Raw genomic sequence first — 27,585 nt, 5'->3', positions numbered from 1 at the left:
GAACTCTCTATCTTGGTTCTTAATCCAGAATTTCCATTTTTCAAAAAACCTGCTAACATTTACCTCAACATTATCCCAAATATCATTTTGCTCAATCAGGAATTGCTTCTGTACTACATTTTTCAATATTTTAAATGAGGGTGCCCTTTCGCTTTTCCACCCTTTTAAAATCAAATTTCTACTTAGAATTATAAGCATTACTATAAATGTTTTACATTCTATTACTTCTGTTTTCTTAAAATTTAAGAATATAACATGTTCTGCTTGTAGTAACAACCGCATTTTGCAAATTTTGTTAGCCCAGAATGAAACCATTCTCCAAAATCTTTGTAATTTGGGGCATAACCATAAACAGTGAATTAAATTAGCCTTGTCCTTTTTGCATTTCTCACACATATTTATTATGCTCATTTCCCCATTTAGACATTATTTCAGGTGTTATATAAGTCATCCATAATATTTTAACATGTTGTTCACGTAGGGACATTGCTAGTGTAGCTCTTTCTACCACCTTGGTGCTTTTTAAAATAATATCTGATGTAAGATTGGGAAAGTGCATAGTTCTCCATTTAAGTGTGAGTTTAGTTATTGGAGCTTCATATTCTGACTGTTTTATAATATTGTATAAAAGTGAAATAGAGTATTTCTTATTTTTATATGCGTTAAATACTGGTATTAGGGCTGGGTAGTCCCAGTCTGTCCCATATTGATTTATAAGTTTTGAACAATAATCTCTTAATTGTATGTATGCATAAAAGTGTGTATTCCTACATTGAAATTGTTCTTGGGCCGTCTCAAAGTCTATAACCTTTAGGTTATTTTGTTCCTAAGTTATCATTTGTGTCACCCTAATTAATCCATGTTCTTCCCATCTTGAGCCGACATCTGTTAAGAACCCTAATTGAAAGTTTTGATTTCCCTTAATTGTGAGATATCTAGATACTGAAAATTTCAAATTTAATTTGTTACAAATCTTATGCCATGCTATTATTGAGTCTTTAAATATCTTTATTCTCCTAAAGTAGAGAGGTAGTTTATTAATTTCCATATGTAGTATATTTTTTAGAAAGAGGGGTTTGCTTAAGTGCTTTTCTATCTCTAATATAGAGAAGTGTCCTATGTCTATCATCCAGTCTATTGCTATTTTTCCTGTAGCCACCAGATTGTATAATTCTATGTCGGGTAAGGCCATTCCCATGAATTTTTTTGGTAATGATAATGTTCTAAGACTTATTTTCGCTTTCTTCTTACCCCACAAGAATGTTTTAATAGCTGAATTGATTTTCTTTTTTTCTAGGTTTTTCAGTAGCAAAGGGAGATTTTGAAAGATATATAATAGTCGGGGTAGTGCTACCATTTTTAATAAATTAATTTTGCCATATAAAGATAGGGGGAGAGTCTCCCACTTTTTAAGGGTGTCTGAGAATTTCCTGACCGCTTCCTTCAAGTTTAAGGAGTATATGTCTTCTGGGTCCTCGGAAAATTTTAGTCCAAGATAAACGAAGGATTGTTTTATCTCTTTAAAAGTTTGTCTATCTGAGTCTTTGTTTTTGTGTAGCCACAGTACCTCTGATTTATTTTTATTAATTTGGTAACCAGAAAATGATCCAAATTGTTCTACTATCTGGCAGATTTGTTGGAAGGTTTTAGGTGATTGTTTAGTGAATAATAATAGGTCATCTGCGTATCCTGCTATTTTGACTTCTTTATTCTGAATACTTATTCCTGGTATCCTTGTTCTAAAACTCATAAGGAGTGGTTCGAGGGCTAGGTTAAATATTAAGGGGGATAAAGGGCAACCTTGCCGTGTTCCTCTCAAAAGGGGGAAACCTGCTGTTTTATTCTTATTTATAATTAGGGATGCTTGTGATTTTTTATATAATAACTCAATCATATTATAACAGTTTCCATGAAATCCGAATTTACTTAACGTTGTAAAAATATGGTCCCATACTATGGAGTCAAATGCTTTGTGTGCATCAAGTGCTATTATTGCCAAGTCTGATTCTATTGCTTCTTTAGTATATTTCTTATTATACCATACGTTTGCTATTGTTAGGTATAACTTCCTCAGGTTTATACTAGATGATCTCCCTTTCATAAAACCTGTTTGGTCCTGATGGACTACCCCCTCTAGTATTTGCTGGAATCTTTTAGCTATAATGCTGGTTATTATTTTATAGTCAATATTCAAAAGTGATATTGGTCTATATGATTCTAATAATTGGGGATCTTTCCCTGGTTTTGGTATAATTATTATATTAGATTCAGCAAATTCCTTCGGTGGCATAATTTTACCTGTCCAGTATTTATTATATAGATTTGTTAATGTCGGTGTAATTTCTTCTGTTAATATTTTGTAGAATTCTGAGGGGAGTCCACCAGGACCAGCAGCCTTATTATTTGCTAAATTTTTAATTGTTTGTGCGATTTCTTCTATTATGATGATTTCATTTAGTTTATACAATTGTTCCGTTTCAATTTTGGGAACTTCTATATTTTCCCAGAAACGTTTCTTTCTCTCTTCATCTATGGGGTATGGTGAGTAAAGATTAGAAAAGTATTCGTAAAATAAATTCTGAATTTCCTCAAGTTTGTTTATTTCCCTACCACCCTCTCTTATTTTGGAGATAAATATGGTATTCTTTTGGTTTTTATCTATTTGTGCCAGGAATCTCCCCGCTCTATTACCAAATCTGTAAAATTTTGAGTTCCTTTTCATATTTTCTTTGACTTCATTCTCAATGAGGAAGTCATCTCTATTCTGCTTTGCCTTGATATATATTCTCCCAGTTAATCCTAGTTCTATTATCCAAAAATTTTGAATATGCATTCATTAGAGTTTTATTTATTTGTTGTTTCCTGAGGTTTAGCTTCTTCTTTAAATTACTTACAAAAGAAATAATTTCCCCCCTTAGTACTGCTTTAGCAGTATTCCAAAAAATGTTAGTTTTATCTCTGTACTCAATATTGAATCTTTCATATTCTCTCCATTTTTCTTTTAAAAAGTGAGTAAATTTAAGATTATTTAGGAGGTATTTTGGGAAAAAGAATGCGCCTGGTTGTTTTATTGGGAGTGTGTTAAGTATAATACTTATGGGAGCGTGGTCAGATAGGGTGATCTGTTCGATTTTGACTTCTTGAACTACATTTATCAACTTAACTTATGTCAAAAAGAAGTCGATTCTTGACAGAGAATGTATTGACCTGGAGAGACATGTAAACTCCCTACCATCAGGGTTCATTAATCTCCATATATCTATAATATTCAAATCATTCTTCAGATTTTTAAGAATTTTGCTTTCCCTTTTCCTTTTTGCCCTCATACTCTCTTCACCTGTCTTATTTCTAGGTTGTCGTATTTCTATCTCTTTTTGTCTATCTAAAAGTGTATTTGGTGTGAGATTGAAATCGCCTCCAAGTATCAATAAATTGTTGGCGTATGGGATTAGGTGGTCTCTTATCTCCTTCCAAAAGTCTGGGTCCTGATTGTTAGGTCCGTATACATTACATAAAATATATTCTTTCGTATTAATACTCACTGATACAATAATAAACCTTTCGTCATGGTCTATAATACTTTTATTTATGGTGTATTCTAGGGACTTATTAAATAAAATTGCAACTCCTCTTTTCCTTTTGCTACATGGAGTAAAGACTACTTCATTAATCCACCCTCCCTTTAATTTAATTGCTTCCTCTTTTTTTAGATGTGTTTCTTGGAGAAAGATTATTTGGGCGCCTAATTTCCTTGCATGTTTCAGTATAGCTTTCCTTTTAATAGGGGACGTAATTCCCCCTATGTTCCATGATATAATCTTAAGAGACATTTTATTCTATTCATATTAAAACGTAGGCCCGGGTATACTTCCTCAGACCCTTTTGTCTTCGCCTTTCCCAACAGGGAGAAGAAGGACAGTAAGGGGGAAGGAAATCGCAGGTACAGACCCTATCAGCAAAATGCATATAACAGGAGGGTTTTAAATCTGGTACCCAAGAATTTTAGAATAAAATCTGTTAATAGTCTCATTAACAGATTTTATTCTAAAATTCTTGGGTACCAGATTTAAAACCCTCCTGTTATATGCATTTTGCTGATAAGGTCTGTACCTGCGATTTCCTTCCCCCTTACTGTCCTTCTCCCTGTCTATTGTTTGCATCGTTATCTCCTTCTAAAAATAGTTTGACTTCTGCTTCTTCTGTAAATAGTTTGTTTCCTTCCTTCGTTTGTATATTTATTTTAGCTGGGTATAGTAGCCTAGCTTTCCACCCTGCCTGTATTAATTTTGTACATAGTGGTGCCATGACCCGCCTTTTATTAGAAGTTTCAATTGAGTAGTCGCTAAATAGTAATAATTTTTTCCCTTCATACACTAATTCATTATTTAATTTTCTATATGCATTAAATATCTTGATTTTATCCTGAAAGTTTAATACCTTCATAATAACTATTCTATTGACTTGTTCTCCTTTAACTGTCGTTCTTACAGGGCCTATTCTATGGATTCTTTCTATCTTCATTGTGGTCTCATTTTTATCTATTTTCAGCAGATGTAACAAGTCCTCCTCTGCGAACTTTTTAAGTTCTCTTTCTGTGATACTTTCCGTTAGGCCTATTAGTCTGATATTATTCCGTCTATTACGGTTTTCGAGATCTTCCAATTTTGCTTTAATTGCTTCTATTTGATTTGACATACTTTGAGTTAATTGGTCTCTTTGTATTTCCCTATCTTCCACATCAGAAATCCTCTGTTCCATATGACTAAGCCTGGTTGCAAAATGTTTGACTTCATTAGATAAATCTTTTATGCTGCTTTGTATTGATTCAAATTTTGGTGAAAAAAGTGCATTAAGTTGTTTAATTAATTCCTCATTATTTGTGCCCTGTGTAGTGCTTTCCTCCGTCCCATCTTGAGTCTCTGGTGCATATTTATTACTTTTTTTTTTTCGTGATTTCTATTTCTAGATGACATAGTGGGTGAATTCAACTTATTTTTAGTCATATATTTGTCCATCTGTGTGTATATCTATATACATATGTATATCTATGTATAGATTTATGTGTGCTACTATCTCTATATCAAAAGAGTGTGTGTATTTACTTACGTGTCACCTGTTAATTAATAATAAAAAAAAAAAAAAAAAAAAAAAAAAAAAGACCCCAACCGTGAGTCTTATAGATTATATATCAACCATTTTGCTTAGAACAATTAAATCTCTGTAATCTAATTATCTCTTAGTTTCACCACTTTACTGTTCTATAGGGAATTTGTCAGTTTTAATTATTTTGCTCCTATTTCATGTCAATGTTCCACCATTTTAGAGACACTTATTTGTAATATCAGACCTCTCAACTTTAGGAATTTTGTTTTACCTGAAAAGAGATTATTGCCTTTATCTATTAAAGTAAATACAACAACAATTTTTAGCCTTAAACTAATCTATCCCCAGCTCAGCCTTTGTATCACTATTGTTCACTGAAGGTTTACCAAGTGAAAATACAGTTTTTTTCAAAAATATATTCAACCAGAAAGATTCCTCTCCTCTCTTGTCTTTACCTTACTGTACCCACTATATTCTAGTAAGTCTAACTTTAAAGAAGATACGTATTCAATATGAGCAACAGTGGAAAACAATTGGAGAGAGGGAAAAATAAGCAAGAAACAAGTAAAGAACGCTAAAGAGAAAAGGATAAGTAAAAAGGAACAGCGCAAATAGTCAAAAATAAGCGTTTTCCCATGCAGATTATTACATTATTATCCTTCTTATAGCTATACACTATATATTATGTTTTCTGATCGTTCAAAATATCTGTTGCTATATCTTAGACACCCTTCTTAATATAGCTTTAAGGAAGGGATTGTTGTAACCCCTTAATAGTTCCTTTAATTTCTCCTCCTAATGTCCAGTTCTAGGGGTACAACTTATTTCCCTTATATTAGTTCCTGTGGGGGATTTACTTGTCTTAAATTTTAATTCCTCTTCAAAGGAGTTTTAGTCCACTTCTGTCCCCTTTTCCTCGCAGACCCAAGTTAAAAAAGTGTCAGCAAATTGTATAGCAAAGGGAGCTGTTTATTTCTTTATGTTGGTTTAGGTAGAGGAAGTGTATTTTTGCTCTGTACAGTCCTTTAACTATATTAATCCAGACCCTTCTACATGTATATTCCAAGACTGTTTTCTGCCTCTTTATATGCTTCCTGCGGTTTGTATCATTTTGATGTACATCCAGTTAGGGTAACAGCAGGGACAGACTACCAAAAAAGATATTATCAGCATAGAGTAAGTTAATTTGATATTGTCCATTTCTTAGACCATAACTTGGGGGGTATTTATATTGAATACTAAGCCACAGGTCCTGGGCCCTACATATAGCAGGTAATCCCTCTCACTAGACTTAAGGATTCTGCACCCAGTTAGCCCCGTATACTTATATCCCCCGGTCTGCTGTAGTATTTTCTCCCACGTCGGTACCTGTTACCCTTAGCTTTATATATACCGTTCATACACCAAACAAGGTACTTATCTTATTTTCCTGGTCGCCATTTGCGCTGCGTTAAGTTTCAGTCTGTCCCTTCTACCCTCTGTGCAACAGTGTACCTGCACTGTTGTTCCGCTTACTTCCTTGACTTGACGGCGGTTTATCAGGTTCCCTGCTGGGACCCGCCAGTGATGCTTTGTCTGGGACGCCTGTATATGGCCAAGTGGCTTAGTATAGCCAAGGGATACTCCGGTATTCTCTGCCCACGTTGTCCAAGTGGGCCTTCTGGGTCAGCGTGCTGTTTGATGCTATGTGCGCTCTCTCTCCTCCTGCACTTTCCGGTCTCACACCTGACCTCTGCCGTTGTACCTCTCCTTGGTGTTTGGTCTCGGCGTGTAATCCCAACCGCCTAGAGGATCAAATACTGGAGCTTGGCTTTTTTCGCCGATGGTTCTCTGCAGACGCTGAGCTGCGCGCCTGTTCACATGACCACTTCCGCCGGAAGTCTCCCAGGAAACACTATTTTCCAATGGTCCAGGGATTCTGAACATCCTGATCACAATCCTGATCTCCATCAAGCCAGGTTCCAAGAAAACCTTCTTATAACAAGACTCTAATCAAAAGGCTCAGTGATCTGGGACAGAAAAAACTGAAACCTATCCCCTCTGATAACTTCAAGGCAAAAATTTGAAATAAAGGATTTAGCCCATTTGAAAGCCTACATCCTATCCTGGTTTTTATCCATGGGAGTTTCTGACGTAATAGAATCAGACAACACATCAACCCAATATGCCGTAATACCAATGACATTAGCAAAGTACACCGCCGGTTGCCCTTGCAACCCCTGGTAGATATTCTAAGTCTAAGGATATAGTAGTTCTCATATCTAAGCTGCAAACTACCCCTTCCACCCTAGGGAATGATTGCCCAGCCTCCATAGCCGAGTCGGCTATGGGAAACAACTCCTCAAAACATAGGGAATGTGGTGAATAGCTGCAGCTGGTTGTAAACTGCAAACCTTCCGCTAGCTAGACAGCTAAGCCACCCATTAGGTTACTACAGCTGGCTGTTTCCCTTCTTCACAGCTTGCTGGACGCACTAGGAACACTAACACCGGCAATGTCGGAGTCGCCCAGGGTAGCTAAAACCTCCTAAACTAATAAATGGAGGTGTGCAAGCTAAAACTGAAATAAAAAACAACCTCAGGAGCAAATTAAATAATGTCCCATTTGAGTATGATAATTCTCTCTCAGGTAAACCCGAAGTATCTTCCTCTTTCAGGTAATAGGGAAGAACCATTAGGAATAAAAACTAGTTAAAGGGACACTGAACCCAAATTTTTTTCCTTTGTAATTCAGAAAGAGCATGCAATTTTAAGCAACTTTCTAATTTACTCCTATTATCAATTTTTCTTCGTTCTCTTGCTATCATTATTTGAAAAAGAAGGCATCTAAGTTTTTTTTGGTATCAGTACTCTGGAAAGCACTTTTTTATTGGTGGATGAATTTATCCACCAATCAGCAAGGACAACCCAGGTTGTTCACCAAAAATGGGCCGGCATCTAAACTTACATTCTTGCATTTCAAATAAAGATACCAAGAGAATGAAGAAAATTTGATAATAGGAGTAAATTAGAAAGTTGCTTAAAATTTCATGCTCAATCTGAATCATGAAAGAAAAATTTTGGGTACAATGTCCCTTTAATCAAGTTTCAATTCTAAATGATTGAAAATAAGACCTCTATGCAAAACAACTCCGGATGGAGTGAGAAAGCAAGCGCAGAGCACTGCATGTGGCCATAAATTTTAGAGGGACACTATAGTAGAAGTGTGTGGCAGAGATTGAAGATTGGCAGCAGACTCCTCACAAGGATGAATTAAACCAATCAACAAGTTACATTTTGCAATAAAAGTTAACAATAAAAAATGTTACCTTAAATTTTAAAAGGTAACTTTTTTTTTTTAAATTAAAAAATAAACTGAATCCCTGTTCTTCCTTTAACGCTTACCCTGCAATATGTGGAAAGCAGATAACGCATCAGAATTCGTGAAGAGAGCGAAGTCTAGATTGTTGTAAAAGAGACGCAGGGCACTGCATGTGAGGGCAATACAATTTTGGATCTGTAATTAGATTTCTAGGAATAAAATTCCTCCCATACAGGAGGAACGGAAAATGAGTTGGTGGGTAAAACATTGTGCAACAACACAAAAGAAAGAATCCCTGCATGGTCTCTTGGTCCACTTTTAAAAAAAAAACAAGATTTACCAACGAATTCTATAATGCTATAATAAATTTAGAAACGTTACTGTCCCTTTAAATTTTAAAAGGGTAATTTAAATTTTTTAATTATTTAAACATGAACTGTTTTAAAACCTAGGCAATTTAGGGCACAGCCGTTGTGCATAATCGACACCCCTCAGTAAGAAAAACTGCTGAGGAGCTTGTCGAAAAGAAAAACTCTCTCCCTCTGATCAGTGATCAGATCGGGACTGCACCGCAATAGGGGGGAAAAAACATCTCCGGTCCGAAATACGCACATGATTAAGAAGGTGCGTAACAGGACCTGTAACAGAGTAACTCAGCCATCGTGACAAAAAACAGACAGCTCTCGGCATGTTTTTCTTTTATGTAAACGCCGGGAGAAGAAAAAAGGCTCGCTCGTCCAAGGACTGCCCTTCGTGGGCGTTAACAACAAATACCTCACGGTCGACATGTTTAATTAATAAAATGAGTTAGAAACATGTATATGACCGCAGGGAGATTACCCCAGAGACTTTTTAGCAACAAAAGTGCCCAATTAAGTCCGCCACAAGTGACATCAGTACAGACATCTCCCGGTCGGTAAGTCTTCTCTAAGAACCGCCGGGAGATGTGATTACCATCATCGTTATTTGCATTAAATATAGAGAGCCCTCCAGTGCCTGCGCTGGCTGTCGCATTTAGCCTCCTATGTAGCAGAGACAAGTTATGCCAATAAAAATAAAGTGCCCAATTCCATTAAGGGCTTCCTTATTCCATCTAAACAAAGCAAGTGCCTTTTTTCTCGTAACCCAAGAAATAAAAGTTAGCACTTACCTCAATCTGCCCGACAGCAAAGGCAGTCCACACGGCTTGTGAGGTCCTTATTTTCTCCTCACATTGGCCTGTGGAAATAAAAAGTACTGAGTTTTACTCTTCCCTCAGACTTTACAAGCAGGGCAGCTTCAGTATGGGAGGCGCAGTGAGAATTATATCCACAAGTTCCCATTGCTTTAAAGCCACCAAATGCTTCTCTTTTTACTGAAGAGACTGATCTGGTCTAGGCTACACCCAGAAAAAAGTAGCACACTGAGGCACCACTTTTAAAAACAATAAACTCTTGATTGAAAAATACATAACTAACACCTCACTTTGTCTCTTCCTATCACTAACACGGGCAAAGAAAATGACTGGGGTGGGAGGGAAGGGAGGAGCTATATATACAGCTCTGCTGTGGTGCTCATTGCCTCCTCCTGCTGACCAGGGGGCGTAATCCCACAAGTAAGGATGAAATCCGTGGACTCATCGTATCTTGTAAAAGAAAACAAGTTTATTAAGAAATACATTTTAAAGCAGAGAAACACACTGCGAGGGAATAGACACACATACTTTGACTCTATTAAAAAGAAAATTATTAATAGACGTGATAGAATATTAACAATCCAGCAAAAATCTTACCTAAATTTCATTTCTTGACAGAAAGAGAGATCATCCCGCCTTTCCATCATTACTTCTACAAGCTGGCAAAGTTTTGTCTTTATCTGGATAGCATGAACTAAATTCCCCAGCACACGGACATATCTGTTAGGTAAAAGAAAACAAATGAAGGCTTCTCTAAAAATGTACAAAATTATTTATCAAAATTAGAAAATAATTTGATAAGCAACACAGAATACATAAAATATAAGCGAAAGGAACATGAAACTCAAAAATGTTTATTTCATGATTCCGATAGAGCATACCATTTTAAACAACTTTCCACCTAATTTGCTTCATTCTCTTAATCTCCCTTTTTGAGAAAGCAGCAATGCACTACTGGGAGCGAGCTGAAGGCATTGGGTGAAGCCAATATTAAGAGAAATATATGAGCAGCCACCAATCAGCAGCTCCTGAGCCTACCTATGTATGCTTTTCAACAAAGGATAACAAGAGAACAAAACAAATTAGATTGCATTAAAATTTGAATCATGAAAGAAAAAACTAAATTTATGCTTACCTGATAAATTTCTTTCTTTCCAGGCATGAAGAGTCCACGTCATTCCAATTACTAGTGGGATATTCAACTCCTGGCCAGCAGGAGGAGGCAAAGAGCACCCCAGCAAAGCTGTTAAGTATAACTTCCCTTACCCATAATCCCCAGTCATTCAGCAGAAGGAAAATGGAAAAAGAAGAAACACAAGGGTGAAAAGGTGCCTGAGGTTTGCTAAAAAAAAAACTGCTGAATTATAATCAAAAAGAGGGCGGGGTCATGGACTCTAAATGTCCGGAAAGAAATTTATCATCAGGTAAGCATACATTTTGTTTCCTTTCCTATAACATGGAGGGTCCACAACGTCATTTCAATTACTAGTGGGAACCAATAGCCAAGCTAGAGGACACGGAATGAACAGGGAGGGAGAACAAGACAGACAGACCTAAACAGAAGGCACCACCGCTTGAAGAACCTTTCTCCTAAAAGAAGTCACAGCCGAGGCAAAAGTATCAAATTTGCAGAATTTGTAAAAAGTATGCAGAGAGGACATGTTGCCGCCTTGCAAATCTGTTCCACAGAAGTTTCATTTTTGAAAGCACAAGAAGGGGGAGACAGCCTGGGTGGAATGAGCCGTAATTCTCTCAGGAGGCTGCTGTCCAGCAGTCTCATAAGCCAAATGAATCAAACTTTTTAACCAAAGACAGAGTAGTAGAAGTGACCTTCTGACCCTTATGCTTTCCAGAGAATACAATAAACAGAGCAGAAGACTGAAGAAAATCTTTAGTAGCTTGTAAGTAAAACTTTAGAGCGCACACAACATTCAAGTTATGCAAAAGACGTTCCTTATGAGGAGGATTAGGATGAAAAGGAGGAACAACTATTTCCTGATTAATGTTTCGATCCGACACCACCTTAGGGAGAAAACCCCAATTTAGTATGAATAACCCCCTTATCTGTATGAAAGATAAGGTACAGAGAATCACACTGCAGAGCTGAAAGCTCAGAAACTCTGTAAGCGGAAAAATAGTAAGGAGAAACAAAACCTTCCAAGATAAAAAATAAAATAAAAAATATATTTTTTATTGAGGTTTCAATTAAGGTATACAAACAATATCATAATGGAACATAACATAAATGCAATATCAGAAAATAATTTCAATGAAACACAGAGCAAATAGCATGCCAAACAAATTATGTGCCTTCCAACGCACACAGGAGGTCACTTTCGGACCTCATACACTTAGAGGCATTACAATGGCAGGAGGCATCCTATAATAAAGGAGACCATTTTTGGGCCTCACATGATAAACCTCAGTTTTATATTAATATATCAGACTCTTAAGGAAATATTAAGGGACCGATGAACAGATAGTGAAGATATCAGGAATAATGAAGTCCTTATGCTGTAAGATTCAAAACAGGTATTTAACAAAACGTCTCGTTTAGGCATGTCAGACTTTAAATAACTAATTTAGTAGTATATAGTCCTAAGCTTTTCTTCTGTTGGCCATGACACTTGTGGAACTTGTATATGACTAAGGAACTAATGACAAGTTTGCATTTAAGTTCATAGAAGTATTAATATATTGCCACTAGGCCTGCTCTATGTATATATTCACATTCAATTACTTCAGTATAGGTAGTTAGGCTATTCTTCCTAAAATACAAAACTCAATTAGTATGTTACTCAAATATAAAGTTAACAGAAATATTGCATTTTGTGTGACAACAAGGATTTTTTTTTTTACCCATATAAGTAGATGGAACTGGGGTTTAGTAATAGCTTAAAGGAAGAAAAAACTAACCATATTGCATCTTAAGTAGCATTTTTTTACACAGTTCGTTCAGCTCAGCATGAGGGAAGAAATTTGACCCGTTTATGAGAATTTGTCAATTACAGTACAATGGCAACAGCACCATCTAGTGGCCATAAAACGGATAACATTTAACTAATAGATCTTGTTTAACCCATTAACGACATACGCCGTACATGGTACATCTTGCAAAAACTGGTCTTTAAAGACCAGTGACGTACCCTGTACGAAGTTGGGGTTGAAAGCTGCTGGAAGCGATCCTGATCGATTCATGCCGCTTTCCGATTATTGCAGTGACGCCTCGATATCGAGGCATCACTGCAATAACATTTTTCCCCATCCGATGCAGAGAGAGCCACTCTGTGGCCCTCTCTGCACCGGACATCGATGGCCACAATCGTTGGTGGGTGGGAGCCGATGTGGGAGGCGGGTGGGCGGCCATCGATGGATTGCTAAGTGCAGTGGTGGGCGGGATCGTGGGCGGGGTAGCTGGGTGGCGCGCACGGACGCACAAGCGTGCACGGGGAGGCGGGCGTGTGCACTGGGAGGGAGCGGGTGGGAACCATTACACTATGGAACAGTTTGTTAAAATTTAGAGGGAGAGAGGGGGAATAAAAATGTATTATAAATAATCGAAGTGATCTGGGAGGGGTTTAGTCTTTTGGGGGGAAGCTACATTGCAGAAAAGTGGGGGGAAAAAATAAAAAAATATATATTTTTTTGTTAACTGGATACTGGCAGACAGCTGACAGTACCCAAGATGGCTCCCAATAATGTAGAGGGGGAGGGTTAGAGAGCTGTTTGGGGATCCTACACAGCAGCATATGTAAATATGCTTAAAAAAAAAATACCTTTTATTTTAGTACTGGCAGAATTTCTGCCAGTACTTAAGATGGCAGGGACAATTGTGGGGTGGGGGAGGGAAGAGAGCTGTTTGGGAGGGATCAGGGGGTCTTATGTGTCGGGTGGGAGGCTGATCTCTACACTAAAGCTAAAATTAACCCTGCAAGCTCCCTACAAGATTCCTAATTAACCCCTTCACTGCTAGACATAATACACGTGTGATGTGCAGCGGCATTTAGCAGCCTTCTAATAACCAAAAAGCATCGCCAAAGCCATATATGTCTGCTATTTCTGAACAAAAGGGGATCCCAGAGAAGCATTTACAACCATTTGTGCCATAATTGCTTAAGCTGTTTGTAAATAATTTCAGTGAGAAACCTAAAATTGCGAAAAAAATTTTTTTTTTTTTAAATTTGATCGCATTTGGCGGTGAAATGGTGGCATTAAATATACCAAAATGGTACTAGATAAATACTTTGGGTTGTCTACTACAGTACACTAAAGCTAAAATTAACACTACAAGCTCCATACATGCTCCTTAATTAACCCCTTCACTGCTGGGCATAAAACACGTGTGGTGCGCAGTGGCATTTAGCAGCCTTCTAATTACCAAAAAGCAACGCCAAAGCCATATAAGTCTGCTATTTCTGAACAAAGGGGATCCCAGAGAAGCATTTACAAACATTTGTGCCATAATTGCACAAGTTGTTTGTAAATAATTTCAGTGAGAAACCTAAAGTTTGTGAAAAAAAATTGTGAAAAAGTGAACAATTTTTTTTTATTTGATCGCATTTGGCGGTGAAATGGTGGCATGAAATATACCAAAATGGGCCTAGATCAATACTTTGGGATGTCTTCTAAAAAATATATACATGTCAAGGGATATTCAGGGATTCCTGACAGATATCAGGGTTCCAATGTAACTAGTGCTCATTTTGAAAAAAAGTGGTATCTTTAGAAATTCCATTTAGTGGTGAGAAAAACAGTATATAATATGTGTGGGTACAGTAAATGAGTAAGAGGAAAATTACAGCTAAACACAAACACAGCAGAAATGTAAAAATAGCCCTGGTCCTTAAGGGAAAGAAATTGAAAAATGGCCTTGTCCTTAAGGGGTTAAACTAGAAAGGTACACACAAAAACAACATAATTTGCATTCTTATACATGCAAACAGGTGTATAATATGTATTAATACTTTCCCCTTCTGGTGAACCGCAGCCGTCCCACAATCTCTCCCAAGGTCTGTGTGAATATATCAGGTGTGCTAGCTGGAGGCGCTGGTTCAGCTTGTATCAGTCGTTGGTATCTTCCTTTCCTTTCCTTCCTCGGTTGTATAACTCTAGGTGCAAAATAGTGGTGCTGAAATATCAGACAATACACCATACAAAGGTGAATATCTACTCACAGTGTATATTGCAGGTTACCGGCTCCTTCCCAATATGAAAAGACAATATCACAGATTCAGTAAAAAAGTTTGTCTTTATTTTATTTTATTTAAAAAGACAAACTTTTTTACTGAATCTGTGATATTGTCTTTTCATATTGGGAAGGAGCCGGTAACCTGCAATATACACTGTGAGTAGATATTCACCTTTGTATGGTGTATTGTCTGATATTTCAGCTCCACTATTTTGCACCTAGAGTTATACAACCGAGGAAGGAAAGGAAAGGAAGATACCAACGACTGATACAAGCTGAACCAGCGCCTCCAGCTAGCACACCTGATGCATTCTTATACATAGTTCTGCAAAATAACTTCTGTTCCTAATGTTTCATCTGCTAATATAAAATACAGCCTTAATTACTCACAGAGATCCCTGTTATGAACTGGCATAAAAGACATCTAGAAAAAAACAGAATTTATGCTTACCTGATAAATTACTTTCTCCAACGGTGTGTCCGGTCCACGGCGTCATCCTTACTTGTGGGATATTCTCTTCCCCAACAGGAAATGGCAAAGAGTCCCAGCAAAGCTGGTCACATGATCCCTCCTAGGCTCCGCCCACCCCAGTCATTCGACCGACGGACAGGAGGAAATATATATAGGAGAAACCATATGATACCGTGGTGACTGTAGTTAGAGAAAATAATTCATCAGACCTGATTAAAAAACCAGGGCGGGCCGTGGACCGGATACACCGTTGGAGAAAGTAATTTATCAGGTAAGCATAAATTCTGTTTTCTCCAACATTGGTGTGTCCGGTCCACGGCGTCATCCTTACTTGTGGGAACCAATACCAAAGCTTTAGGACACGGATGAAGGGAGGGAGCAAATCAGGTCACCTAAATGGAAGGCACCACGGCTTGCAAAACCTTTCTCCCAAAAATAGCCTCCGAAGAAGCAAAAGTATCAAATTTGTAAAATTTGGCAAAAGTGTGCAGTGAAGACCAAGTCGCTGCCTTACATATCTGGTCAACAGAAGCCTCGTTCTTGAAGGCCCATGTGGAAGCCACAGCCCTAGTGGAGTGAGCTGTGATTCTTTCAGGAGGCTGCCGTCCGGCAGTCTCATAAGCCAATCGGATAATGCTTTTAAGCCAAAAGGAAAGAGAGGTAGAAGTCGCTTTTTGACCTCTCCTTTTACCAGAATAAACAACAAACAAGGAAGATGTTTGTCTGAAATCTTTAGTAGCCTCTAAATAGAATTTTAGAGCACGGACTACGTCCAAATTGTGTAACAAACGTTCCTTCTTTGAAACTGGATTCGGACACAAAGAAGGTACAACTATCTCCTGGTTAATATTTTTGTTGGAAACAACTTTCGGAAGAAAACCAGGCTTAGTACGCAAAACCACCTTATCTGCATGGAACACCAGATAGGGCGGAGAACACTGCAGAGCAGATAACTCTGAAACTCTTCTAGCAGAAGAAATTTCAACCAAAAACAAAACTTTCCAAGATAATAACTTAATATCTACGGAATGTAAGGGTTCAAACGGAACCCCTTGAAGAACTGAAAGAACTAGATTTAGACTCCAGGGAGGAGTCAAAGGTCTGTAAACAGGCTTGATCCTAACCAGAGCCTGAACAAATGCTTGAACATCTGGCACAGCTGCCAGTCTTTTGTGAAGTAAAACAGATAAAGCAGAGATCTGTCCCTTCAGAGAACTTGCAGATAATCCTTTCTCCAAACCTTCTTGTAGAAAGGATAGAATCTTAGGAATTTTTATCTTGTTCCATGGGAATCCTTTAGATTCACACCAACAGATATATTTTTTCCATATTTTATGGTAAATTTTTCTAGTTACAGGCTTTCTAGACTGAATCAGAGTATCTATTACAGAATCTGAAAACCCACGCTTTGATAAAATCAAGCGTTCAATCTCCAAGCCGTCAGTTGGAGGGAAACCAGATTCGGATGTTCGAATGGACCCTGAACAAGAAGGTCCTGTCTCAAAGGTAGCTTCCATGGTGGAGCCGATGACATATTCACCAGGTCTGCATACCAAGTCCTGCGTGGCCACGCAGGAGCTATCAAGATCACCGAGGCCCTCTCCTGATTGATCCTGGCTACCAGCCTGGGGATGAGAGGAAACGGTGGGAATACATAAGCTAGGTTGAAGGTCCAAGGTGCTACTAGTGCATCTACTAGGGTCGCCTTGGGATCCCTGGATCTGGACCCGTAGCAAGGAACCTTGAAGTTCTGACGAGACGCCATCAGATCCATGTCTGGAATGCCCCATAATTGAGTTATTTGGGCAAAGATTTCCGGATGGAGTTCCCACTCCCCCGGATGGAATGTCTGACGACTCAGAAAATCCGCTTCCCAATTTTCCACTCCTGGGATGTGGATCGCAGACAAGTGGCAGGAGTGATCCTCCGCCCATTGAATTATCTTGGTCACTTCTTTCATCGCCAGGGAAGTCCTTGTTCCCCCCTGATGATTGATATATGCAACGGTCGTCATGTTGTCTGACTGAAACCTTATGAATTTGGCCTTTGCTAGTTGAGGCCAAGCTCTGAGAGCATTGAATATCGCTCTCAGTTCCAGAATGTTTATCGGGAGAAGAGACTCTTCCCGAGACCATAGACCCTGAGCTTTCAGGGATTCCCAGACCGCGCCCCAGCCCACTAGGCTGGCGTCGGTCGTGACAATGACCCACTCTGGTCTGCGGAAGCTCATTCCCTGTGACAGATTGTCCAGGGTCAGCCACCAACGGAGTGAATCTCTGGTCTTTTGATCTACTTGAATCGTCGGAGACAAGTCTGTATAATCCCCATTCCACTGTCTGAGCATGCACAGTTGTAATGGTCTTAGATGAATTCGTGCAAAAGGAACTATGTCCATTGTTGCAACCATCAATCCTATTACTTCCATGCACTGCGCTATGGAAGGACGAGGAACAGAATGAAGTACTTGACAAGAGCTTAGAAGTTTTGATTTTCTGACCTCTGTCAGAAAAATCCTCATTTCTAAGGAATCTATTATTGTTCCCAAGAAGGGAACTCTTGTTGACGGGGACAGAGAACTTTTTTCTTTGTTCACCTTCCATCCGTGAGATCTGAGAAAGGCTAGGACGATGTCCGTATGAGCCTTTGCTTTTGACAGGGACGACGCTTGAATCAGGATGTCGTCCAAGTAAGGTACTACTGCAATGCCCCTTGGTCTTAGAACCGCTAGAAGGGACCCTAGTACCTTTGTGAAAATCCTTGGAGCAGTGGCTAATCCAAATGGAAGTGCCACAAACTGGTAATGCTTGTCCAGAAAAGCGAACCTTAGGAACTGATGATGTTCCTTGTGGATAGGAATATGTAGGTACGCATCCTTTAAATCCACGGTAGTCATAAATTGATTTTCCTGGATAGTAGGTAGGATCGTTCGAATAGTTTCCATTTTGAACGATGGTACCCTGAGAAATTTGTTTAGGATCTTTAGATCCAAAATTGGTCTGAATGTTCCCTCTTTTTTGGGAACTATGAACAGATTGGAATAAAATCCCATTCCTTGTTCTCTTATTGGAACTGGATGTATCACTCCCATCTTTAACAGGTCTTCTACACAATGTAAGAATGCCTGTCTCTTTATTTGGTTTGAAGATAATTGAGACCTGTGGAACCTTCCCCTTGGGGGTAGTTCCTTGAATTCCAGGAGATAACCTTGAGAAACTATTTCTAGCGCCCAAGGATCCTGAACATCTCTTGCCCAAGCCTGAGCAAAGAGAGAAAGTCTGCCCCCCACTAGATCCAGTCCCGGATCGGGGGCTATCCCTTCATGCTGTTTTGGTAGCAGTGGTAGGCTTCTTGGCCTGCTTACCCTTGTTCCAGCCTTGCATTGGTTTCCAGGCTGGTTTGGGTTGTGAAGTATTACCCTCTTGCTTAGAGGAGAATTAGAGACTGGTCCGTTTCTGCGAAAGGGACGAAAATTAGGCTTATTATTAGCCTTAAAAGACCTATCCTGTGGGAGGGCGTGGCCCTTTCCCCCAGTGATGTCTGAAATAATCTCTTTCAAATCAGGTCCAAATAATGTTTTACCTTTGAAAGGAATGTTAAGCAATTTTGTCTTGGAAGACACATCCGCTGACCAAGACTTTAGCCAAAGCACTCTGCGCGCCACGACAGCAAACCCTGAATTTTTCGCCGCTAATCTAGCTAATTGCAAAGCGGCATCTAAAATAAAAGAGTTAGCCAATTTAAGTGCTTGAACTCTGTCCATAACCTCCTCATACGAAGATTCTTTACTGAGCGATTTTTCTAGTTCCTCGAACCAGAAACACGCTGCCATAGTGACAGGAACAATGCATGAAATTGGTTGTAGAAGGTAACCTTGCTGTACAAAAATCTTTTTAAGCAAACCCTCTAATTTCTTATCCATAGGATCTTTGAAAGCACAACTATCTTCGATAGGAATAGTAGTGCGTTTGTTTAGAGTAGAAACCGCCCCCTCGACCTTGGGGACTGTCTGTCATAAGTCCTTTCTGGGGTCGACTATAGGAAATAATTTCTTAAATATAGGGGGGGGGGGGGGAACAAAAGGTATGCCGGGCCTTTCCCACTCTTTATTACTATGTCCGCCACCCGCTTGGGTATAGGAAAAGCGTCGGGGGGCACCGGAACCTCTAGGAACTTGCCCATCTTACATAATTTCTCTGGAATGACCAAATTGTCACAATCATCCAGAGTAGATAACACCTCCTTAAGCAGTGCGCGGAGATGTTCTAATTTAAATTTAAATGTCACAACATCAGGTTCAGCTTGATGAGAAATTTTTCCTGAATCTGAAATTTCTCCATCAGACAAAACCTCCCTCATGGCCCCTTGAGATTGGTGTGAGGGTATGTCAGAACAGTTATCATCAGCGTCCTCTTGCTCTTCAGTGTTTAAAACAGAGCAATTGCGCTTTCTCTGATAAGTAGGCATTTTGGATAAAAGATTTGCTATGGAGTTATCCATTACAGCCGTTAATTGTTGCATGGTAATAAGTATTGGCGCACTAGATGTACTAGGGGCCTCCTGTGTGGGCATAACTGGTGTAGACACAGTAGGGGATGATGTAGTATCATGTTTACTCCCCTCATTTGAGGAATCATCTTGGGCAATATCATTATCTGTTGCATTACTGTCCTTACTTTGTTTGGACACTATGGCACAATTATCACATAAATTTAAATGGGGAGACACATTGGCTTTCATACATATAGAACATAGCTTATCTGATGGTACAGACATGTTAAACAGGCTTAAACTTGTCAACAAAGCACAAAAAACGTTTTAAAATAAAACCGTTACTGTCACTTTAAATTTCAAACTGAAAACACTTTATTACTGAATATGTGAAAAAGTATGAAGGAATTGTTCAAAATTCACCAAAATTTCACCACAGTGTCTTAAAGCATTAAAAGTATTGCACACCAAATTTCAGAGCTTTATCCCTTAAATTAACGGAACCGGAGCCGTTTTTACATTTAACCCCTATACAGTCCCAGAATGAGGCTCTGTCTATAACTAGAAAGGCCCCCATCTGAAAAAGGTGTCCAACACAGTGCCTGCCGTTTTTCTAAACATTCCCCAAGATTATAATACCAATAATTAGTTAGAATCTGCATAATATGCCTAGTAAAGCAATTGTTTTAGCCCAGAAAAATGTCTACCAGTTTTTAAGCCCTTTTTGAAGCCCTTTATTCTTTTATGTTTAACTAAGAAAATGGCTTACCGGTCCCCATGAGGGGAAATGACAGCCTTCCAGCATTACATGGTCTTGTTAGAAATATGGCTAGTCATACCTTAAGCAGAAAAGACTGCTAACTGTTTCCCCCAACTGAAGTTACTTCATCTCAACAGTCCTGTGTGGAAACAGCAATCGATTTTAGTTACTGTCTGCTAAAATCATCTTCCTCTTACAAACAGAAATCTTCATCCTTTTTCTGTTTCAGAGTAAATAGTACATACCAGCACTATTTTAAAATAACAAACACTTGATAGAAGAATAAAACTACATTTAAACACCAAAAAACTCTTAACCATCTCAGTGGAGATGTTGCCTGTGCAACGGCAAAGAGAATGACTGGGGTGGGCGGAGCCTAGGAGGGATCATGTGACCAGCTTTGCTGGGACTCTTTGCCATTTCCTGTTGGGGAAGAGAATATCCCACAAGTAAGGATGACGCCGTGGACCGGACACACCAATGTTGGAGAAACTATGTTAATAATAATACTAACTGGAGAACAAACATATACTCGACCTGTTCCCTGGAACAATACAAAAGAATGTCCACCTTAACAAAACAAGATGAGGGTTTGACACCAGTCAAGAGGTAGTGTTCCATTTACCAAACTCTGGATTTCAACATGGGCTTATAATATCTTCCAGGGTCCCAGTTTATGGATCATACCTTGTCAGTGGTGATAGCATAAGTCCCAGAGCCAGCTTTTAGTGCAATGCACCAACTCTCACATAACCCAAAATCCGCATCTGATTATCACTTTCACCTCCGTGGGCTCTCCGAGCCCTTTGGTAGCCACAACCTGTAAACACTGAGCTGAAGTAACAGCGGTCTCGGTCTCTATCTTATCCAACTCTGAACTGGCTTGACTGTCGCACATGGACCAATTGAAAGGAAGTGTGCCACACTCCAGCGCCTGTATAGAAAGGTAGATCTCCGGCCATATAACTATATCCAGGTATCTCCAGGCTTGAAAGCTCTGAGTAGCGGTCTCCAACCAGTGTGCTCAGGGCATCCTCCACTATACATCCTAGCTCAACCAAACAGAACCATCTGGCTGATTCTCTCCGTTGCATCATAGGGCTAATGGCGTCCGGAACCAGCACATGTGGGAGTCTCTCGGCCTGAACGGTAGGTTGGTTTCTCACATCGTTTGGATTGAGGGTGGGGTTGCAGTCGTTATTCCGGATCTTGGAACCAAAATTCTTCTCTGCTACTACGATATCTTCCTTAGAAAAACTGGGTGTATTTGCAACCTGCGACTACTCTTCTACTTTTTTATAGTTGTGAGGCTCCGGGTGGAATGCTTGTTTTATAGCTTTGCCGATTTGGATTCTGTGATCTTCTAAAAGTAAGATCAGCTCAGCAATACCAATCTGAGTATCTTACATTGTTAGTAATTTGCCACGTAGGGCATTGGCTACACAATAGGTGCAGCAGTTGTGGGGACAAAAGAGGCTTCAAAAATAGGGGAAGACCTCAAACTATAAAGTCCGGTACTGAGGGCTGGGGAGCCACACTACGATCCAAACCCCTATCTCTTGGGTCAGAGCGTCCTCCGTTAAACCTCTCCACCTGATTAGATATGTTAATATCGATTTTTCAGCCCAAAAAGAGAATAAAGGTGGTGAAGGGCTCAGGAGCTGAAGCTCATGCGACCAGTGATGGCTGCTGCCCTGAAGTCCGCCAAGATAACACTTTTATATCAACAACATGCATCGGCTCAAACGGAGCCTGCAGCAAAACTTTAAGAACTAGATTAAGACTCCAAGGAGGAGCAACAGGTTTAAACACAGGTCTGATTCTGACCAGCACCTGTACAAAAGCTTGAACATCTGGTAAGTCTGCCAGACGTTTGTGCAAAAGGATAGATAATGCAGAAATCTGACACTTCAGAGTACTGACTGACAAACCTTTCTCCAGGAGAAACCCTTAGATTCGCACCAATTAAGATATTTACACCATACCTTATGGTAAATCTTGCGAGTAACAGGTTTGCGAGCCTGATGCATAGTATCAATGACCACTTCAGAAAACCACATCTAGACAGAACTAGGCGTTTAATCTCCAAGCAGTCAGCTTCAGAGAATCCAGATTTGGATGGAGGAAAGGACCCTGAATTATAAGGTCCTTACTCAGAGGTAATCTCCAAGGAGGTAGAGATGACATCCTTACTAGATCCGCGAACCAGATCCTGGGAGGCCAAGCAGGAGCTATTAGAATTAGCGATGCTCTCTCCTGTTTGATACGAGCAATGACTCGTGGAAGGAGAGCAAACAGAGGAAACAGGTATGCTAGAGAGAAAGCCCAAGGAACCGCTAGGGCATCTATCAGAACGGCCTGAGGATCTCTTGACCTTGAACCGTACTTTGGAACCTTGACGTTTTGGCGGGACACCATCAGATTCAACTCAGGAACCCCCCACCTGAGGGTTATCTAAGAGAACACTTCCGAATGGAGAGAACACTTCCGGATGGAGAGCCCACTCCCCGGGATGAAAAGTTGTCCACTCCTGGAATGTGGATGGATGATAGGAGACAACCATGAGCTTCCACCTACTGAAGAATGTGAGTCACCTCTTTCATGTCCAAGGAACTCCGAGTTCCTCCCTGGTGGTTGATGTAAGCCACTGAGGTGATGTTGGCCGACTGGAATCTGATAAACTGTACTAAAGATAATTGAGGCCACGCTGTCAAGGCATTGAAGATTGCTCTCAACTCCAAGATGTTTATGGTAAGAGAAGACCATAGGCCCTAAACCTTCAAAGAATCCCAAAAAGCTCCCCAGCCAGGCTGGTGTCCGTAGTTACAATCACCCAGGAAGGTCTCAGGAAGCAAGAGCCCAGAGACAGATGTTCATGAGAGAGATTCTCTTGTTAGGGAGTCCAGATTTATCGTCTGCAATAAATCTGAATGGTCTCCGTTCCATTGACGGAGTATGCAAAGCTGCAGCGGTCTCAGATGGAATCAAGTAAAAGGAATGATGTCCATGGAAGCCACCATCAGAACAATCACCTCCATACATTGAGCCACTGCCAGATGAAAGGCAGACTGGAGAGAAAGGCAAGCAGCAAAAAGTCTTCATAGACAAGGAGTCTATGATTGTTCCTAGGAAACAAACTCTTGTAGATTGAACTAGAGAACTGTTTTCCAGAATCACTTTCCATCCATGGGAACGTAGAAAAGACAACATCTCAATATGAGATTTTGCTAGTTGAAAAGATGACGTCTGAACGAAGATGATGTTTAGATAAGGCGCCACTGCAATTCAATGGGATCTGATCACTGCCAAAAGTGCTCCCAGGACCTTTGTGAATATTCTGGGAGTCGTGGCAAGACCAAATGGAAGGGCAATAAGCAGGAAATGCATGTCCAGAAAGGCAAATCTTAGAAACTGGTTATTACCCCTGTGAATGGGAACATGTAAATGTGCGTCCTTCAGGTCTATGGTCTTCATAAACTGACCTTCCTGGACCAATGGAAGAATGGAACAAATAGTTTCCATCCTGAGGAACGGGACCCTGAGGAATTTGTTGAAACACTTTAAATTTAGGATGGATCAAAAAGTTCCCTCCTTTTTGGGAACCACAAATAGATTTGAATAAAATCCTAGACCTTATTCCTTTAGAGGGACTGGTACAATAACACCCAGGGAGGATAGGTCTTTACGCAATTTGAGAAGGCCTCCTACTTTACCTGTTTTGAGGATAACCTTGACAGGAGAAATCTGCCCCTTGGAGGGCAAGATTTGAATCCTATCTTGTAACCCTAAGATACTATGTCCACCTCCCATGGATCAGGGACATCGCAAATCCTGGCCTGATTGAAATAGGAAAGTCTGCCCCCCACCTGAACCCCAATCAGATCGGGGGTGGACCCTTCATGCTGATTTTAAGTCAGCGGGGGGGCTTTTTGTTTTCTTTTCCCTTGTTCCAGGGCTGGTTGGATTTCCAAAAGGGCCTGGATTGCTCTGGTTTAGAAGAGGAAGAGGAGGACTTTTGTCCCTTAAAGTTGCGAAAGGAACGAAAAACATAAATTATGCTTATCAGATAATTTAATTTCCATTTGTATGAGGAGAGTCCACGGCTTCATTCCTTTCTTGTGGGAAATACTGAACCTGGCCACCAGGAGGAGGCAGAGACACCTCAGCCAAAGGCTTTGATACCTTCCCCACTCCCCTCATCCCACAGTCATTCTGCCGAGGGAACAAGGGACAGTAGGAAAAATATCAGGGTATAAATGGTGCCAGAAGAACAAAACATTTTTGGTCCCCCCAACGGAGAAAAAGGGCTGGGGACATGGACTCTCCTCATACAGTTGGAAATTAAATTATCTGGTAAGCATAATTTATGTTTTCCATCTTAATATGAGTAGAGTCCACGGCTTCATTCCTTACTTGTGGGAAACATATACCCAAGCTTTAGAGGACACTGAATGAAACGGGAGGGTAAAAAGAGAGGCTGACCCTATTCTGAGGACACCGCAGCCTGCAAAAATCTTTCTCCCAGGTAGCCGCCTTACAAATCTGCTCCATAGATGCCTCATTCTTGAAGGCATAATAGGAAGCCACTGCTCTAGTAGAATAAACCTTAATCCTCTGAGGAGGTTTATGTCCCGCTGTTTCATAAGCTAAGCGAATAATGCTCCTCAACCAAAAAGACAAGGAAGTGGAAGAGGCTTTCTGCCCCTTCCGCTTCCCAGGATAGATAACAAAGAAGAAGTCTGTCTAAACTTCTTAGTGGCTTGAAGATAGAACTTCAAGGCCTGAACCACATCCAAATTATGAAGTAACCACTCCTTGGAAGAAGAAGGGCTAGGACACAAGGAAGGAACAACAATCTCCTGATTGATGATGTGATCCGAAACAACCTTAGAAAGAAAACCTAACCCAGTACAAAGAACAGACTTATCAGCATGGAATACTATGTAAGGAAGCTCACATTGCAAGACAGCCATCTCAGATACTCTGCGTGCCGAGGCAATAGCCAGTAAAAAGAGAACCTTCCAAGATAATAATTTAATGTCAAGGCAGTGCATAGGCTCAAGCAAAGCCCTCTGCAAAACCTTAAAAACAAGATTTAAACTCCAAGGAAGAGCGCTCGGTCGAAACACAGGTCTGATTTTAGACAGAGCCTGAACAAAAGACTGGATGTCTGGGAGCTCAGCGAGCCTCTTGTGCAGTAAAACAGATAGGGCTGAAATCTGTCCCTTAAGAGAGCTAGTGAAAGGCCCTTCTCCAGACCATCCTGGAGAAAAGAAAAAAGATTCCTGGAAACCCTGACCTTATGCCAGGGAAATCCACGCTCTTCACACCAGAATAAGTAGGTCCTCCACACCTGATAGATGCAACGAGTATCCGGCTTACGGGCTTGAATGAGAGTATCAATAACTCTCTCAGAAAAACCTCTCTTGGCTAGGACTAAGCGTTCAATCTCCACGCAGTCAGCCTCATAGAATCTAGATTTTGATGAACAAAAGGACCTTGTTCCAGCAGATCCCTGCGACAAGGTAACCTCCATGGAGAAGAATATTCCCACTAGATCCGAGAACCATATCCTTTATGGCCACGATAGCCCAATCAGAATCACTGACGCCTGCTCCTGTTTGATGCCACTACACGAGGAAGGAGTGGTAACGGCGGGAATAGGTAGATTAGACTGAACATCCAAGGCACTGCTAATGCATCTATTAGCTCTGTCTGAGGATCCCTGGACCTCGACCCATATCTGGGTAGCTTCATATTGAGACGAGACGCCATGAGATCTATCTCCGGTGTCCCCTACCTGTTGCATATCTCCGCAAACACTTCAGGATGGAGAGATCATTCCCCGGCTGAAAGGATAGTCTGCTGAGAAAATCCGCTTCCCAGTTGTCCACACCCGGAATGTGGAACGCTGAAAGTGAACAGCTGTGGGCATCCGTAGTCACAATCTCCCAGGATGGTCTCAAGGAGGATGTCCCTTGGCACAGGTGATCTGGACAAAGCCACCAGGAGAGTGATTCTCTCGACTGGCTGTCCAGAGAAATATGTTGAGACAGATCAGAATGATTGCCCTTCCACTGTCTCAGCATGCACAGCTGAGGGATAAGAGAACTCTTTTCTAAGTTTATCTTCCATCCATGAGATCGAAGAAGACAAAGAAGAGCTTTCGAATAGTCCTCTGCCAGACGACAGGATGGTGCTTGAACCAAAATATTGTCTAAGTACGGCACTACTGCACGAGCAGTGCCCCTTGAACCTTCGTGAAAACTCTTGGAGCAGTAGCTAGACCAAACGGAAGTGCAATGAACTGGAAGTACTAGTCCAGGAACTCAAATCTTAGGAACTTGAAGTGTTCCTTGTGTACAGGGACGTGAATGTAGGCATCCTTCAGGTCTATAGTGGTCATAAATTGTCCGTCCTGGACTAAAGGAAGAATAGACCTTATTGTCTCCATCTTGAACGAGGGGACAGACAGGAAACTGTTTAAACACTTTAGGTCCAGAATTGGACGAAAAGTACCCTCCATCTTTGGGACCACAAACAGGTTTGAGTAGTATCCCAAACCCCCAGGGCGGAGAGATCCCTCACATACCCTAGAAAAGCCTCTCTCTTTTCTGGCCTTGAAGACAGGTTTGATAAGAGGAATCTGCCCATGGGAGGAGGAAACTTGAAACCTATCCTGTATCCCTAAGCGATGACCTCCAGTACCCACGGGTCTTGCATGTCCCCAAATCAAGCTTCTGAAAAGAGTGACAGTCTGCCCCCTACCAGATCCAAAACTGGATCGGGGGCTGCCCCTTCTAGCCACCTGACTCAGCTGGCTTCTTATTCTGCTTGGATTTATTCCAGGACTGAGGAGCTTTCCAAGTTCTCTTAGACTGCTCTGGCTTTGCAGAGGGCTGCTGACGTTGGGATTTGTCTGAATGAAAGGAACGAAAATTAGGACCTTGTCCCTTAGGCTTGTTTTTCTTATCCTGCGGTAAAAAGGCACTTTTGCATCCAGTAACCGTGGATATGATAGAGTCTAAGCCTGGACCAAAGAGAATCTTTCCCTTGAATGGGAGGGAAAGAAGTCTAGACTTCAGCCAGATTGCCCTACG

The 27,585-nt window shown here is 40.4% G+C and overlaps 1 protein-coding gene across 7 annotated transcripts in view; it reads right to left on the bottom strand.

Moving 5' to 3' along the window:
- Window positions 1-27,585, bottom strand: part of NF1 (neurofibromin 1) — a 1,508,106-nt gene that overhangs the window by 692,946 nt on the left and 787,575 nt on the right. For all 7 annotated transcript variants that reach the window (XM_053707520.1, XM_053707522.1, XM_053707523.1 and 4 more), the window contains exon 22: window positions 10,175-10,297. In XM_053707520.1, coding sequence (XP_053563495.1) covers window positions 10,175-10,297 — 123 coding nt within the window. The remainder of the gene's footprint in view (window positions 1-10,174; window positions 10,298-27,585) is intronic.

This window comes from Bombina bombina, chromosome 3, assembly GCF_027579735.1.
Source record: "Bombina bombina isolate aBomBom1 chromosome 3, aBomBom1.pri, whole genome shotgun sequence".
NCBI lineage: Eukaryota > Metazoa > Chordata > Amphibia > Anura > Bombinatoridae > Bombina > Bombina bombina.
This window is presented reverse-complemented; position numbering and strand designations above follow the sequence as displayed.